General features: G+C 42.9%; 2 protein-coding genes across 4 annotated transcripts; both read left to right on the top strand.

Moving 5' to 3' along the window:
• The first annotated feature begins 3 nt into the window (after window positions 1–3).
• Window positions 4–2099, top strand: tap26 (Thyroid transcription factor 1-associated protein 26 homolog). The gene is given in 4 exon segments (NM_001146581.1): window positions 4–212; window positions 631–985; window positions 1448–1556; window positions 1660–2099. Coding segments are annotated over 4 exon segments (780 nt in total). The 5' UTR covers window positions 4–67; the 3' UTR covers window positions 1831–2099.
• A 215-nt stretch (window positions 2100–2314) lies between these two features.
• On the top strand, window positions 2315–15992 carry LOC106609625 (EF-hand calcium-binding domain-containing protein 4B). Of its 3 annotated transcripts, none has more exons than XR_001329729.3 (18): window positions 2315–2629; window positions 4282–4642; window positions 5920–6031; window positions 6444–6639; window positions 6994–7140; window positions 10210–10300; window positions 10518–10613; window positions 11189–11376; window positions 11554–11625; window positions 11713–11761; window positions 11924–12006; window positions 12413–13055; window positions 13303–13441; window positions 13902–13983; window positions 14200–14314; window positions 14439–14540; window positions 15105–15236; window positions 15395–15992. XR_001329729.3 is itself a non-coding variant. In XM_014208580.3 (18 exons), exons 2-18 carry the CDS (start codon window positions 4415–4417, stop codon window positions 15480–15482), a joined length of 2508 nt encoding a protein of 835 aa, XP_014064055.1. In that variant the 5' UTR covers window positions 2316–2629; window positions 4282–4414; the 3' UTR covers window positions 15483–15992. The 3 variants fall into 3 exon arrangements, 2 of the variants coding, with proteins under 2 accessions (XP_014064055.1, XP_014064056.1); XM_014208580.3 differs by having other exon boundaries at window positions 2316–2629; window positions 15105–15181; XM_014208581.3 differs by having other exon boundaries at window positions 2318–2629; window positions 12515–13055; window positions 15105–15181.
• The last annotated feature ends 13 nt before the right edge of the window (window positions 15993–16005 follow it).

Below are 16005 nucleotides of genomic sequence, written 5' to 3'. Positions count from 1 at the left end.
AATGCGACGAAAAGCACATGCGAAGTAAACACATGAAACTTGCGATATTTTGCTAAAATTTTGTAAAATGGCACCACCAGCACAGCACAAAATGAAGACCAAGGGCACATTTGACGGAAAACGTGCCAATAGAATCCAACCCTACAATCGACCAGGGGGCAAGAAGAAGTGGGTCTCTGAGCACAAAGTATTCGACGGCAGTATTGGAGAAGGTAGCTAAGATCGCTTGCCAGTGCTAGGTAGCCGTAGTCTGAGTTCCAGTCACTTTATCTAGCTAACTTGCCACTGGAATGTAATAGTTAGCTGAACAGAGACGGCAACCAGGCTAAGTTAGCCTATCTAGCTATCTAAAGTGTTTAAAATTGCAGTTCATGTATATTGTATAAAATGAAATCATTCAATATGTTAGAGTGCCAGGATAACTAGACCTTCCAACTGTGGAAGTGGGGAATCTATAAAGGTCCTGAATAATCTATGAAGCCCCCCCCCCCCCCCCCCCCCCAAATGGATCAATTAGCTAATGAACTTACTTAGCTACATGGGTGGCTAAATGTTCATGTGTAAGTTAACAAACAGTGTTTTTGCAGATATACGTTCATGCTTGAGCCATAAACATCTCTCTTGCCTCAGGTCAGGGCTTTGCCTTCAAAAGGAAGGAGAAAGTGAAACATGAATACAACAAACTGCTACGGAAGGAGAGGAGGAAGAACACAGAGTTCAAAACCCAATATACAGAACAGTACCCCGAACATCTGAGGCATCTCTACGAGGCTGAGGCCGAGAAACTGAGGAATGAGGTTAAGACGAACAGAATCAACAGAACCAAAGCTAGGATGGCTGGCGGTGGTGGTCCAGTAGAGGAGGAAGCAGCTCCCATGGACCCAGCTACATCCATAGACCATGCAGCTGATTCTGGCATCTCCTCTGACAAGACTGACTCTGCCTCACAGCCCACTCCAGCAGTAGTGCCCTCAAAGAATGACAGGTAGTCACTTAAATAATGTTTACAAACTGCTTTACTCATTTTATTTGTATATATTGTATTATATTCTACTGTATTTTAGTCAACGCCACTCCGACATGGCTTGTCTTAATATTGATATATTTCTTAGTTCCATTATTTTGCTTTTAGATCTGTGTGTATTGTTGTGAATTGTTAGATACCACTGCACTGTTTTTCGCTAGGAACACAAGCATTTCGTTACACCCGCAATAACATCTGCTAAACATGTGTATGTGACAATACAATTTGTTAATCTGGTTTTGAGTAAAGCAGTTTGTGCAAAAAATGTAAATGCATTACCCACTTGCAGTGCACTGTGTAAAATGTCATTTCTGTCAGTGAAGTGTGGCAATGCTTTGTGCGAAATGTCATTGCAGTCAAGGCCAACCACTTGAAGGAGTTACAATGCGTGATGCAACATGTTAATGTGTTGTTGTTTTCCAGTCTACCCATGAGTAACCGGAGTAAAAAGAAAATGCTGAGGAAGACTTCCTATCAGAAAACAAAAGAGGAGTTTGAAAGTGTTAAAGAAAAGCAGAAGAATAAGAAAGAGGTATAGTGTTTCACGTTCTCAATTTAAAGTCCTCAGAAAAGTACTATCGTAGGTCAAAAGCGTTGGACTGTTCTCAACGAGTGGTATTTTTTCCTCCATATAGGAGTTTTTGAAGAACAAGGAGCAGAAAGAAGAAGCTATCAAGAAGTACAAACAGAAGAAAATGGAGACATTTCAGATGCTGAGCAAAAAGACGAAGAAGGGGCAGCCCAACCTGAACCTACAGATGGAATACCTGCTCCAGAAGATTCAAGGGACCGGGCCGGGAAAATGACCCGGAAGAATGGACGTCAAAGGCTTCAAATAGCAAATAAACAGTTGGAACTCTTACTGTGATGGTTTTATATCATAGATGAGTCTTGTTCTTCTTTTGTGATCTGCCATTGTGAATAGATTGTATCATAATAGATTTTCAGACTTTTTAGCAGTTTATTTACATTTTGAACCACAAGGTGGCATTTGAGAGATGAGCTGTTCTTGTAAAATATTTAAATATTCCTTTCAAATAGCAACCATTTCTATTAAATGTTAATAAAAGGTTGTAAGCAAAGTCTGGTTTATTGTTCTATTCGTGAGTGCACCAAGAACTAAAGCTAGTGTTGATCCAAGAAGACTGCAGAATTCAGAGTGGCAAATGTAGTGTTTTATTTGTAGCGGGACAAAATAGAGACCATGTCCTGGACACTCTCATAAAATGACATCTCTTTGGACGGCACGGTGTACTTCCTTGCCCAGGCGTTGTCATAGTTACAGATCATGTGTAGCGCGCAAGTCTTTTGATGTCCATGATGCCCTTTCACTGTCGCTGTCATTCTAATAGTACTAATTACCTGTTGCATGTTGATATTTAACGGGAGTTCTGTCTACCCTAAGTGATGATTATTAGTGAGAACTCGGAACACTAAATCCCCTCAGGCGGCTGCCCCATGACATCACATGGTATGCGAATTACTTTTCAAAGCGTCGTTTGAGAGGCAAGAACTTCCTAAATAGGAAGTCTGGTCATCGCTCTCTGTATTTTGGTCCGTGTTGATAGTTTCAGGGCTAATATCTTAATCTTTTGGAGATAAAAGGTAAGTTATTAGTGTTTTTCTTTTGCTTATCCGATAATTAATTTGATTGCTTATTTTACTCAATACAGAATGCATGAACTTGCCTATGAACATTTTTATGGATCATATAGACGTAAGAAATTATACATATTTTCACACCCATCGGTTTTAAATTGTATACATGATGACAAGCACACATTCTAGTTTCGATTTTGTCACAAAGGGCAACAAACATATTGCACAAATTATATTATTGCTTTATTTTTTAGATTATGAAGATTTTATACATAATTAATTCCTAATTAAATAAAGGTTAAATAAAATAAAAATGCTACTGTTGCCATTTATGTTGCTTAATGCTCCTTCTAATGACAACAAACCAAACTGACATTTCCTTCTAAATGGGATGCTACATCCTTTGGTCTGGCTAGGTGAGTAAAAGGCAGATGATATCCTGGTCCCAAAGTGGAATACAGAGTGTTTTGTAATATGATAGGCTATAGGCTACCAACCCGGTCTCAGAGCATTTCGTATTATTCTGTATGTAAATCAGAGACACTCCATTTCGTATGATATGTTACGTTACGTTTCGTATGGTATGTATTCATTTGTGAATAGTGTTACCCACATTAGTCAACATCTACAGAGCATGTCATATTCTTTTTCTACCTTAACTAAAACTGCTACTGTACAGACCTACTCATGAGTTCAAGGCTGATAGGCCTTGATTTGAAGCCCATGATGCTGTCACCCACACCTAACGTTAGCTATTTCCACAGAAGCCCTATCCCGCAATAACCACTTCCTCCCCCTCAATTTGTTGTGGTTAACTGTAGCCCTGCTTTACAATGTAGTGAAAAACATAGCAGCTCAGGGTGCAGATTAGCAATAGACTGATAGCAGCACAAGGATGTTACTCTCTAGAGCATAGGCTGTAATACTTTTGTGTTTAGAAGATACAGTAAGTCTACCGACTGCTAATAAACAGTGTTCCCAAACCTGAAGAGAATTTCATTGAGTGTTTTTTTTTCACAATGTCTAGACTGTAGTCTATGGTATGCAGGAATTAACATAGTCGTGAGGATTGTATGCTTCGGTATTAAGATAAGCCGTTATGTTTGTACTTCCCAGCATGTTAGCTAGGTTGAAAGTCTAAGCTTATGAAAAAGGGAATTTATACCCCAAGGACTATCCGGCTGCTGACACATGGTTCAAGACCAAACTTTTCTCACCATAGTTGTTACTCAATAATAACACTAACCCCTTTCCTGTTATTTTTCACATAGATAAGAGACTTACATCACAGAAAGAGTTCTGCTTTCATGCATTACTAGCCTACAACACACTACCAACATGACACACAGCTCAAAAGCTGCTTTTAGACAGGCAGACCGATTCTGATATTTTTTCACCAATTTGACCATTCAGATCAGCTCTGAAAAAGAGCTGATGTGGAAAGATCTGCTGTGATTGGTCGAAAAAATAATTCGTGGAAAAAAGATCAGAATTGGGCTGCCTGTCTAAATGCAGCCAAACAATGACTTATGAGAGCGTATAAATCTAAAAAGAAGACATTACATCGTGATGCTCTCTGTAATCATGGTCTTCATGTACCCACTTTTCAAACAGATTTAAGGTTATATTCTAATGTCTTTCCTTTTTATTCTTCCCAGGAACAAGACAGACCATTTACTGAGATATGAAAACTCTTAGACAGTCTCTGTGGCCTCATCACTACTGACTTGTGGTGCCTAGTCTCATCGCTCACCATGACCCCAACCGGCCAGGCCGAGGAGTGAGACAGCCATGTCTGATTCTACCTTGTTCAGAGCCACCAGAATACTCTGCAGAAGTATATCTAGTGACATGGAGGAGTCTGAGGCCAAGGGCAGAGGAGGAACTGTCCCCATGAGGAAGTGTTCAGACAGGAGGGGTTCTGATTGGGGAAGCATCACCATGCTGGATAAGACCAAGGAATTCTTCCAGACCTGCGATGTGGAGGGCAAAGGCTTCATCACACGCACCGATATGAGGGTTAGAGGAGGGGGGGGGGGGGGGGGGGCTTGTTTTGCCTCAGTTTTACACTTGTTAGAAACTTAGATGTTATGGACATAGATGTCTATCCCATTGATGCAGCCATGCTTAGATAATCGTTTTGACAGAGGGACAATTATGGGAATTATGTCAAAACCCACTGGGCAAAAACTCTTTGAATCAACGTTGTTTCCACGTCATTTCAACCCAAAAATTACATGTGATGACGTTGAATCAATGTGGGGAAATAATTGGATTTGAAAAAAGTCATCAACGAAGGGAATTTTGTATTTTTTTCACCTAACCTTTAACCTTAATTCAATGACATAGTGACATTTGTTGTTGGATTCACGTTGAATTCACATTAGTTGACAAATGTAAATCAAAACTAGACGTTGAACTGACGTCTGTGCCCAGTTGGAAGTCACTGATTAATTCTGAACGGATACAACTAAAACGAGTTGAAACAAGTTCATTTCATGGGTTAAGGTACACACATACACACATACACACAGATGATGCTGTCTCTCACAACCATGAGATAACAGTGTGACATGCAGGAGGTGCTTTGTGCTATGGCTCTCTACCTCATTGACCATTCAGAGGTTTTCATATCGAGACCTATCCACCTGCTCACTGAAGAAGCCACTCAATAGCACGGCACCTTTGATCACTGTGTCCAGGAACACTGGATGGATTTCCATCAGAAACATGTGCATGCACACACATACACACACACAGTTTTTGTATTTCACTCAAGCACTGTTTTGAAATGAACAAGAGTAGGGTTTTGTACATTTATATAGTTTATAAACAGAAGAAGAATCACCTGGAAAATGGTAATGTTGATGGTGTGCATTATTTAAGGATAATGTAACATGTAATTGCCTATTAATGAATACAATCATATGGCCTATACCTTCTGTGCCAATATTCTCCCGTCCCTTTTTGCAATCAGGTCTAGCATTGACCACACCACTGGCACTGACAATATGAAATCCACAATAATGTTGTAAACTTAGTTAATCACTCCCATTTTCTAGTCAATGGCTTTCTTTGTTTTCCTTGACACATTTCTATTCAGAGAGGCAGGACAAGGTCAGGGTGACATATTACAGCTGTAGTAGATGCACATCCAATGCTACTGAGTTGAATATCTTTCTCTTTGGAGTGAAGCAGGAGAGGAATGTTGGGCTTGTGTTGTGTTACGTCTCTTAGCAGAAGAAACAATCTATTTCTTGTGTGTGTGTGTGTGTGTGTGTGTGTGTGTTCCACAGAGGCTTCACAGAGAACTACCCCTCACTGCTGAAGAACTGGAGAATGTCTTTGACTCCCTGGATACTGACCAGAATGGCTATCTCACCCTCGAAGTGTTCTCATCAGGATTCAGTGAGTTCCCTGTTTTTCTCTTTATCTCCCTACATTCAATTTCAATTCAATTAAATATGACTTTATTAATCCCCAAGGGAGAATCTGCTGTATATCTCATGGTTTACTCTTAGTTCAATAACTTGTGTTTTGAGATCAATGTAGTGAGGGACCACATTCAAACGTGACAAAGATAAGGTATAGATTAATTTATCTCCTAGCTGGCAGGGAGTAGATGCTCTGTAAGGATAGGTTGTACTCTGTATAAAATGCACTTCCAAACTTAAAAACTTGAGTTCTCTTTTCACAACCATCGGAAACTTGATAATTGTGAGTGCAGGGCACTTTCAAAATTGAAACACCCCTATTTGTAATTCAAACTGATGTTACGACACCTTGCTGGTGGTGCTTATGCTTCCTGCTCTGTCCCCAGGTCAGTTCCTGCACGGCCGGAGGATCTCTGTAGCCGAGGACGCAGCACGCGTCCTCCCCACTTCGAGGAAGCCCTCAGAAGCCCTATACCAGAGCCAATGGGATGAGAGGTTGACTGGAGGGTGGGAGGATGAGGAGGAGGAGAGTCACTTCTGTATGCTGCTGGAGAGCCTAGGGGCCAGCAACGTGTTCCAGGAGTCAGTGGAGTTAACCACACCTCACATTATTACATACTATATTACTATACAATAGTAATTACATATTCAACATTACAATATTGCACCTTGTATGTATTCCCCAAATATCTTTGTTTGGGGTTGTTACCTCATCTTGGAAAGTATGGGGTTGCACTTGTAACTTGCCCATCATGGCTTTAGCTGGTTCATGGTGTACAGAACTGTTTGGGCGCCACCTCTCTACGCTTTTGGAACACTGTGTCTTTACAGTGATTTTAATGGTTTCTGTTATAGTGGAGGTCAACCAGTAAGTTGAATGTGACCGGTCCCTGTAGTTTTATCAGAACTCTTACCCTCCGTCTCTCCCTCCTCCAGTCCAGGTGAGGTGCGCAGCTTGTGGGCCCAGCTGAGGAGGGACGAGCCTCACCTCCTGTCGAACTTTGAGGAGTTCCTGGCCAGAGTCACCTACCAGATCAAAGAGGCCAAAGAGGAGAGGAGGGAGATGGAGAGCGCCCTCCAGAGGTCAGAGACCACAAATACCTCCTCTGTTGTCTCTGCTACTCCCTGGGCCAGTTTACCGGACACAGATTAAGCCTAGTCCCAGACTACAAAGCATTGCCAAGGGAGAATCTCTTTTGAAAGTGCTTTTTAGTCCAGGACAAGGCTTGATCTGTGTCTGAGAAACTGGCCTTTGGAATTTAGGCATGATTATGTGATCATTATGTGTGATATCTTCACTGTGACTGTTTAGTGTACTGCAACCACAACCATTTAAACCACAATACAAACAGCTTGCAGCTTTGTAAATGCACATCCAATATTTCTTCGGTTTCTCGATTGCAGCTCATCAGAGTGTAATTATTTGGTTCAAACAGCAGTCATTGATTCATAGAACTGACAATAGCTTGTTCAGTTCCAACCCATGTGACAGATCTATGGTCTATTTTGCTATAGAGGTCTGTTTGTGTACCAGATTGTAGAACAAATAACATTTGATTCAGGATTCTATCCCATTGAAAGTAGTCATTTTACATGAAAGTTGAAAGCACTGAGTAGTTAATAGCTTCAAAAGATTGATACAGACCTTCAGTGAATGAAAGCAGCGAGGTTCTAGCAAGTCAACTACTCCAGACATAAGTTACATGTTACTTGTTGAACCTGTCGGTGACATGTTTTTACATTTATTTTTTTTGCATTTTATTTATTTCACCTTTATTAAACCAGGTAGGCTAGTTGAAAACAAGTTCTCAATTACAACTGCGACCTGGCCAAGATAAAGCAAAGCAGTTCGACACATACAACACAGAGTTACACATGGGATAAACAAACATACAGTCAATAATACAGTAGGAAAAAAAGTATATATACAGTGTGTGCAAATGAGGTAAGATAAGGGAGGTAAGGTAATAAATAGGCCATAGTGGCGAGGAAATTACGGTATAGCAATTAAACACTGGAGTGATAGATGTGCAGAAGATGAATGTGTAAAGTGGAGATACTGGGGTGCAAAGGAGCAAATCAATACAGTATGGGTTGAGGAAGTTGAATAGGCTATTTACAGATGGGCTACATCAGTTGAAGAGCACGCATTTAGTTTTACTTGCATTTAAGAGCAGTTGGAGGCCACGGAAGGAGAGTTGTATGGCATTGAAGCTCATCTGGAGGTTAGTTAGCACAGTGTCCAAAGAAGGGCCAGAAGTATACAGAATGGTGTCGTCTGCGTAGAGGTGGATCAGAGAATCACCAGCAAGAGCGACATCATTGATGGATACAGAGAAGAGAGTCGGCCCGAGAATTGAACCCTGTGGCACCCCCATAGAGACTGCCAGAGGTCCGGACAACAGGACCTCCGATTTGACACACTGAACTCTATCAGAGAAGTAGTTGGTGAACCAGGCGAGGCAGTCATTTGAGAAACCAAGGCTGTTGAGTCTGCCGATAAGAATGTGGTGATTGACAGAGTTGAAAGCCTTGGCCAGGTCGATGAATACGGCTGCACAGTATTGTCTCTTATCGATGGCAGTTATATCGTTTAGGACCTTGAGCGTGGCTGAGGTGCATCCATGACCAGCTCGGAAGCCCGATTGCATAGCGGAGAAGGTACGGTGGGATTCGAAATGGTCGGTGATCTGTTTAACTTGGCTTTCGAAGACCTTAGAATGGCAGGGTAGGATAGATATAGGTCTGTAGCAGTTTGGGTCTAGTGTCTCCCCCTTTGAAGAGGGGGATGACCGTGGCAGCTTTCCAATCTTTGGGGATCTCAGACGATACGAGAGGTTGAACAGGCTATTAATAGGGGTTGCAACAATTTCGGCAGATCATTTTAGAAAGAGGGTCCAGATTGTCTAGCCTGGCTGATTTGTAGGGGTCCAGATTTTGCAGCTCTTTCAGAACATCAGCTATCTGGATTTGGGTGAAGGAGAAATGGGGGCGGTTTGGGTGAGTTGCTGTGGGGGGTACAGGGCAGTTGACCAGGGTAGGGGTAGCCAGGTGGAAAGCATGGCCAGCTGTGGAAAAATGCATATTGAAATTCTCAATTGACGTGGATTTATCAGTGGTGACAGTGTTTCCTAGCCTCAGTGCAGTGGGCAGCTGGGAGGAGGTGCTCTTATTCTCCATGGACTTGTGAGTTTGTGCTACAGGAAGCAATTTTTTTTGATAAAGCTAGTCTTTGTGCGTTTATGTTTCTGCCTGTAGACACAGAGCTCTATGTGGGTTTACCATAATGCTATATAGAATGCCCCCGTTATCCCTTTCAATAGACCGCTAAGCTCAGATCATATTCTCAAAAGGGAACATTGATTGCAAGCCTGAGGAATTGGCTGCCATGTAGACAGATATGAGAATGTATTTTTCTCCCCTGAAACAATGTACACTGTACTACCTTTGATAGGTATTTGTATTGCTATGGTCCCCATTGTGTTTGGTAATACTAATGCATTGTTCTCATGGTACCACTTAAGACAACGTGAGTCCTCTTACTAATTGGTTGATTAATAAGGTGGCGGAATGTTAAATTCCAAGAGCAGTGCTTTTCCATCTGTATCGACACAGACAGTATGCTGGTACCTGCGTGTACCGGTCTGTGTAACTACAGATGGAAAAGCAATGCAGTAGACTAATGTAATGTGACCAGTTCTTTGGCAATGGGTTGAGCAGGCAGAGTGAAGTAGAAGTAGACAAAAATACATGTTCAAACATTTAATAAATTAAGGAACGGTTTCACAAGTTCACCTTTTCAGCGTGGCTCATCTCTAGCCCACAAACACATTCACAAATCACAGGAAGCAGACATCCATTTTTTCTTCCCGCCAATACTCCCAGGAACCACCATACCTCTGGACTGCATCACTTCCCGTGGGCTACCACCTAGAACAGAAACAGGGTTTACATACATGCCAACTGTTCTGTTAATTAGTCAGTTGTCCAATGAGAAGGCTTGATGAATTAACATGGGCAATTAGTCACACCTGTGAGGCTATGACATAAACAGAATAACCTATAATCAATCTCAAACCTGCCACTTGTAAACAGCATCTGGTTAAGTAGTTATTTAATTGTTATTAAATCCATTCTCCCCCATACATGCAGGAAAGCAGCCACACACGACATTGAGATCCGCGGTCTGTATGAAGAAATGGAGCAACAAATGAAAAGCGAGAAGGACCGGCTGCTCCTCCAGGTACATATAGTTGATTAGTTAGTTGAAATGACTTGTGACCCTCTCCCAGACCTGGACTGTCTCTTAACACCACACTCTAGACACCTGCTGGAACCCTACCTACTGTATACCCTTGAACAAGGATATCAATGGACTCAACAAGGTTGTGTTGTATTTCTGTTGTTTAATTTCTCCTATCCTAATGTGCTCTCCCCGTCTCTCCTCTGGTCTCCTTCAGGACTCAGAGCGTCTCCAGTCTCGTAGTCACGACCTGGAGCACCAGCTGTCCAGTAAGGAGAGAGAGCTGGAGCAGCTCTTTCAGAAACAGAGGCGGGTGAGTGACTGAGGTGCCTCCTGGGTGGGTATAATTTGTGGAATGTTCCAACAGGAATCTGTTCCAAAAACGTTGTAAAGAACAAGGTTGCCAACAAACAACACATACAAAGTTGTATAGCAGCAGAATAAGATACCGGGTAGGAGTGGACTATTTTAATTCCGTTTTTCACTCGCCATGTTTATTCCGAAAATGTCTGTCCTCACTCTCGTAGCCTATTGACAAACATTAAGAATAAACTACATGGTGAGTTGATGTCTTTTCGACAGCTAGTTAGCTAGGTGAATCGATCATGTTACTTTGTATGTGTTGTTTGTTGGCAACCTTGTACTTTAAGACGTTTTTGGAACAGATTCCTGTTGGAAAGTTCCACAAATTATACCCCCCCCCGCCCGCCTCCTGTAACTCTCCAGGCGGAAGGTTGGCCACCTCTGGTCTCCTGCAGGGCTTAACCTACTTCTTGATTTCAGTCTTTGTGTTTTCAGTGCAGATAAAGCAAAATGAAAGACAAAAAGAAGCTGTGACTATAATAGAATACATATCTCCCTAACAATGTTGCCCTTTGACCCCCCCAGTTGGATCTCCAGTGTCGCGACCTGAGCAGTGAGCAACAGGAGAGCCGGGTGGAGAATGTCAAGCTGAAAATGACCAATGAGGAACTGAGCAGAGAGCTGGAGAGCACCTGTCAGGAACTGTCCTTGGCCCAGGAACAACTGACCATGCTGCAGGACCAGGCTTCCCGCCTGCACCAGGAGAGAGAGATGTGGGTTAATATTACCACTAGATGTAATGACCAAACACACTCACTCACCTAGGCATCACACTTCCACAAACGTTCCATCAGTGGCTAAGGCATGTCACTCCTAGCACAGCTAACATTCAGTAGATTACTGTCCAGGTGTGGTTCAGTGAGCTTTGGTGACTGTCTCTCTCTGCTCAGGGAAATGTACCGAGTCACTGAGGGACTACAGAGAGAGAAACAGAGCCTGATGAAACAACTAGACCTTCTCAGGTAAGTTACACACACACACACAGTATGCATGTTATACATTTAATTTGACAACTTATTGTTTTTGTCCTCCTTGCAATATCTATCCAGAGAGATGAACAAACATTTAAAAGATGAGCGAGACATATACTGTGCTGTGGTGAGTTCTCGAATCATGATGTTTTGACTGTTACCTTTGAGGTGATATTGAATGATAAGACATATTCAAGCCAAAGGCACATTTTATTTCCACATTATATGGACATTGACAACAATTTTTTTTTCTTCTATTATATTCTATTCTGTTCTCTTTGCTCTACAGAACCCCAGGAACTCCCCCAAACAGAAGCAGAGAGCAGGATTGGTCAATCTGTTTGCGGACACCAGCCAGCAGCCGGTTAAAAGGTGAGGTCATTTCCTTTAGAAGTGCCCTGAACATAATTAAGTCTTGTCGTGTGTGAAAGGAAACTGATTTTATGTCCGTCAGTAACGTGATTTAAATCATTGGATTAAAGAGGAGAAACAGGATGTGCAATCAAAAAATGTGTTTTTGAGGCCAAGGCACCCAATTAGTCGATTTAATGTAAGGTACTTTACAGCATAAGGAGTGTATTTGCAATATAATATACTAACAATATATTTTAAATGTAGTGACTTCTGCGCTGCTCTTGACAGTAATGGCAGCACCCAGAACCATTTTGAGTTACCATTTAATGATAATGGCCTGTAACGAGAGACTAACGTGAAAATGGGACACTCAAACATTTTTTTTTGATCCAATATCCTCTGTTTCTTCCTCTTGTCTCCAAAGAGCCTCACTCCTCACCCACAATGGGGGTTCCTATGAGTTCCTTGATGCGCTGCCAGTAGAACACCTTCAAATCTCTTTTGTCTCCTCCCCCTCCTCATCTAGCGAGGACGATGTTGACACCGCTTGTCCACCACGTTCGCCGAAAACCAACTACGGCCTGGCCAACGGCTACCACGACTCCAACACCTCGTCTCCAACCCAAGTGGTTGAGGTGGAGGCACAGGGGGTGAGGGTGAAGGAGAGGCTCTCCAAGTTTGAGTCAGAGAAGACCCTCGCCCCCACCCAGAACGAAAGGGACAGGCATACAGAGTGCCAGAGTAAGCCGGAGGTTGGGGGCGACGGCCTGGACGGTCCCCCAGATGGGTGGCCTCTCCGTCGGGTTATCTCCATCGAGGAGGACCACCTCCCCCACCTGCTTCATGGAGGGCCCCAGCCCCTGCTGCACCAGCTCAGTGAGAAAGACGACGAGGAGGAAGAGGAGCAAGAGAAGGAAGATCTGGAGAGTAGTAGCCCCTTCGCCCCTGTTCCTCTACCCATCCCGGTCACGACAGTGTCCCCCTTCAAACACAGAGGTAGTTTCAGCAGAATCAGAAATATCCCCTCGTCACCTCGAGGACAGCCCGTTGGCAAGGAGACCCAAAATGTGAGCAAATCTCTATTCATGTATTGTATTTTAATTCACTTTGGAATGACTGAGTTAGAATGAAGTTGACCCCAACCCTGCTGTAGTAGGACATTACCTAATAAGATCAAATCTATTGTCCTTGTGTTAAGCATCAGAACGAAAACCCTTCATCTGAGTGATCAACAACATTTCCAAAGAAGCTCTTCAATATGCAATCAATTGAAAATATCATTCTGTTGTCCTCTTTCTCTGCCTATCCCTCCAGAGGGTGAAGGAGAGGGCCGTGCCTGCCCCGGACCGCCTGTTTAAGGTGGTTCTGGTGGGAAACTCCAGCGTGGGCAAGACTTCCCTGCTGCGCACCTTCTGTGACGGCCGCTTCCACCCCTCCAGCCCCGCTACTGTGGGTGAGAACCGACAACACATTACTGTGTCCCACGGGTGTCACGGACCTTTTGTGTGTTAATACAGTGGCAGTGGTCGTTTGTGCATTCACCTTGTGTGAAGGTGGTGTGTGTGTGTGTGTTACTATCAGAAGATTGAAGGGCAAAGCACCATCACATGAAAGGGCTTGTAAAGTCAGACTTCCTGTCTATGAACCTCCGGTAAGCTTTGTACCACCGCAGATTATGTCACATCGAATCAATTTAATTCTCCTCTGAATCCCCTCGGTTCCCCCTTATAGGATGGCTTGTTTGATTTCACCGCTTTGACTGTGAAAGACAATTTACCTAAGCATCATGCTTGATGAATAGCTCAACTACCCCCCCTGGTGTTCATTAATGAAATGATGTAATGCTACAGTATATTATTGATGTGTATTCCTCTTAGTACCCTAATAACCAGTCGGAGGGCTATTCCTGACAGGTATTGACTACAGTGTGAAGACTCTAATGTTGGACAACACCCAGGTAGCCATGCAGCTGTGGGACACGGCCGGGCAGGAGAGGTGAGCAGCCACGACCAGTGAAAATATTATTGCCAAGACCTCACCAATAGATACCAGTAGCTAAGAAAACAATGTGTTGTTTTTGCCTGGATGCTAGTCTGAGAATGTGACTTAAATGACATCAAAGCAACGTTCTCAGGTTGGCATTTGGTACTTTGGCAAAATAAACAGGGTTCCATTTTGTCCAGTTGTGACTTTTCTCTGTGTTGGCTACAGGTACCGCAGCATCACCAAGCAGTTCTTCCGTAAGGCAGACGGCGTGGTGGTCATGTACGACGTCACGTTCCTGGACAGCTTCAAGGCCGTGCGACCCTGGCTCATCAACGTCCAGGTCAGCTCACATTTGGCCTTTGGCCAGACAGGACATGACAAATAATTGTCTGTTCTAAACAGTTCATTTCTATCTGAACGTTTTGAACAGACGCCTGACCTTTCATTGACCTCTGTTTTCCCAGGAAGCTGCGGGAGTGGGCATTCCCATCCTGCTCCTGGGCAACAAGATGGACGCGACGTCCGAGAGGGAGGTACCACTTAAAGATGCAGAGACTCTGGCCCATGTGAGTTCTCCGTTTAGAGACTCATAAGTATAATCCTATAGCATACTAGGACAATCTCAAGAACTGAACGACCAACACAGAGTGGGGGAAATCTGTTCACTGTCTATAAATATGGACAGGACCTCGCATAGCTGTCACTATTGCCATCTGTAGGTCCTCTACAGATGCCATATCTTAATTTGACCATCCTGTTGCAGGAATTTTCTTGCACAGCAGGAAATGTAAACTTGTAGCATATTCAAGGTATTAAAAAAAGCTTCTAAAGTTTGTAATTTCCACGTAAACATTTTTGACTTGCCAGCAGCATACCATCATGCATCCTACTGCTAGCTTGCCTCTGTAGCTAAGCAGGGTCGGTCCTGGTCAGTCTCTGTATAGGAGACCACATGCTAATGGAGGTGGTGTTGGAGGGCCAGTAGCTGGCACCCCTAAAAAATAAAATGTCCATTAATTATAATTAACATTGCCTGTTGCTGCAGGATTATTTTCCAACCTGGCTCAAATGAACATCCTACAACTGTAGCTAAGTGACAACCAGTGACCTGAGTCTCTTCTCCCCTGTAGGACACCCGTGTGATATTCTATGAGGTCAGTGCTTATACCGGCTACAACGTGACAGAGGCCATGATCCACCTGGCCAGGTAAGGGAGGGAGAGGGACAGCCCCTAGGTATCCAGATCTGAATGAATTGGACAGGTATAAGCTATGTTAATGTTCCCACCTCCCCCTCTGATCAATTAGAATTGGAATATTGTATGGATGTTAATCCTTTCAGATTAACTGAAATCTCCAGAGGTTAGGAGTCAATTTGGGGACAGTGTGTGACATGTCAATGCGTCTGTCTGTGTGTCCAGAGTGCTGAAAGAGCAGGAGGATCAGGTGAGAGACACGTTTGTCTTACTGGAGGCCCTGCCCATCAAGAAGAAAGCCTGCTGCAAGTAAAGACACTCTGACAGAACAGAGAGAGAGCATTTGGAATGGCTGGAGACTCCTGATAACAAGTGAAGGAACTCTTCAATCTAACTCTTTCTCTGTGCTCTCGGAGCCAAATCTTAACTTTGTGTACATTTGTTAATCAATGTCTCAAATTAGGACGGCCATTCTTTCAGTACCTGTTTTGTTAAAAGCAAAGAGCCCAGTTGAGCTGGATCATAGTGGATTTAGCTCTAGTCTACATTACAACCCTTTGTCTGTGTTATTTGGATCTCCTGACTGTTATGAGCAATAGACATGTTCTACTGTAGAACTAATGGTATATTTTGTCAATTTAAAAAGTGGATATTATTTCAATGTATAGAATGAATGTTTTTCTTTGGTTGTGATTATGTTGTTAATCAAAACACAGAATGGATATGTAAATAAGAGCTTGATTAAGTTGTTAGTCTGTTACAACATAAGCACAACAAAATAATGATTGCCATAAATTGATTAAAATACTGATGTGAAATGTAATTATTTGATTCTT

The sequence above is a fragment of the Salmo salar genome, chromosome 07 (genome assembly GCF_965601325.2).
Source record: "Salmo salar chromosome 07, fSalSal1, whole genome shotgun sequence".
Lineage (NCBI taxonomy): Eukaryota > Metazoa > Chordata > Actinopteri > Salmoniformes > Salmonidae > Salmo > Salmo salar.
This window is presented reverse-complemented; position numbering and strand designations above follow the sequence as displayed.

What these genes read in the sequence shown, in the direction of transcription:
- LOC106609625 (XM_014208580.3), top strand. Translation starts at nt 4,415, where the DNA reads ATGTCTGATTCTACCTTGTTCAGAGCCACCAGAATACTCTGCAGAAGT. An exon ending in AGTGTTCTCATCAGGATTCA is followed by an intron (nt 6,032 to 6,443) that starts GTGAGTTCCCTG and finishes CTCTGTCCCCAG; the next exon opens with GTCAGTTCCTGCACGGCCGG. An exon ending in CCTGGCTCATCAACGTCCAG is followed by an intron (nt 14,315 to 14,438) that starts GTCAGCTCACAT and finishes CTGTTTTCCCAG; the next exon opens with GAAGCTGCGGGAGTGGGCAT.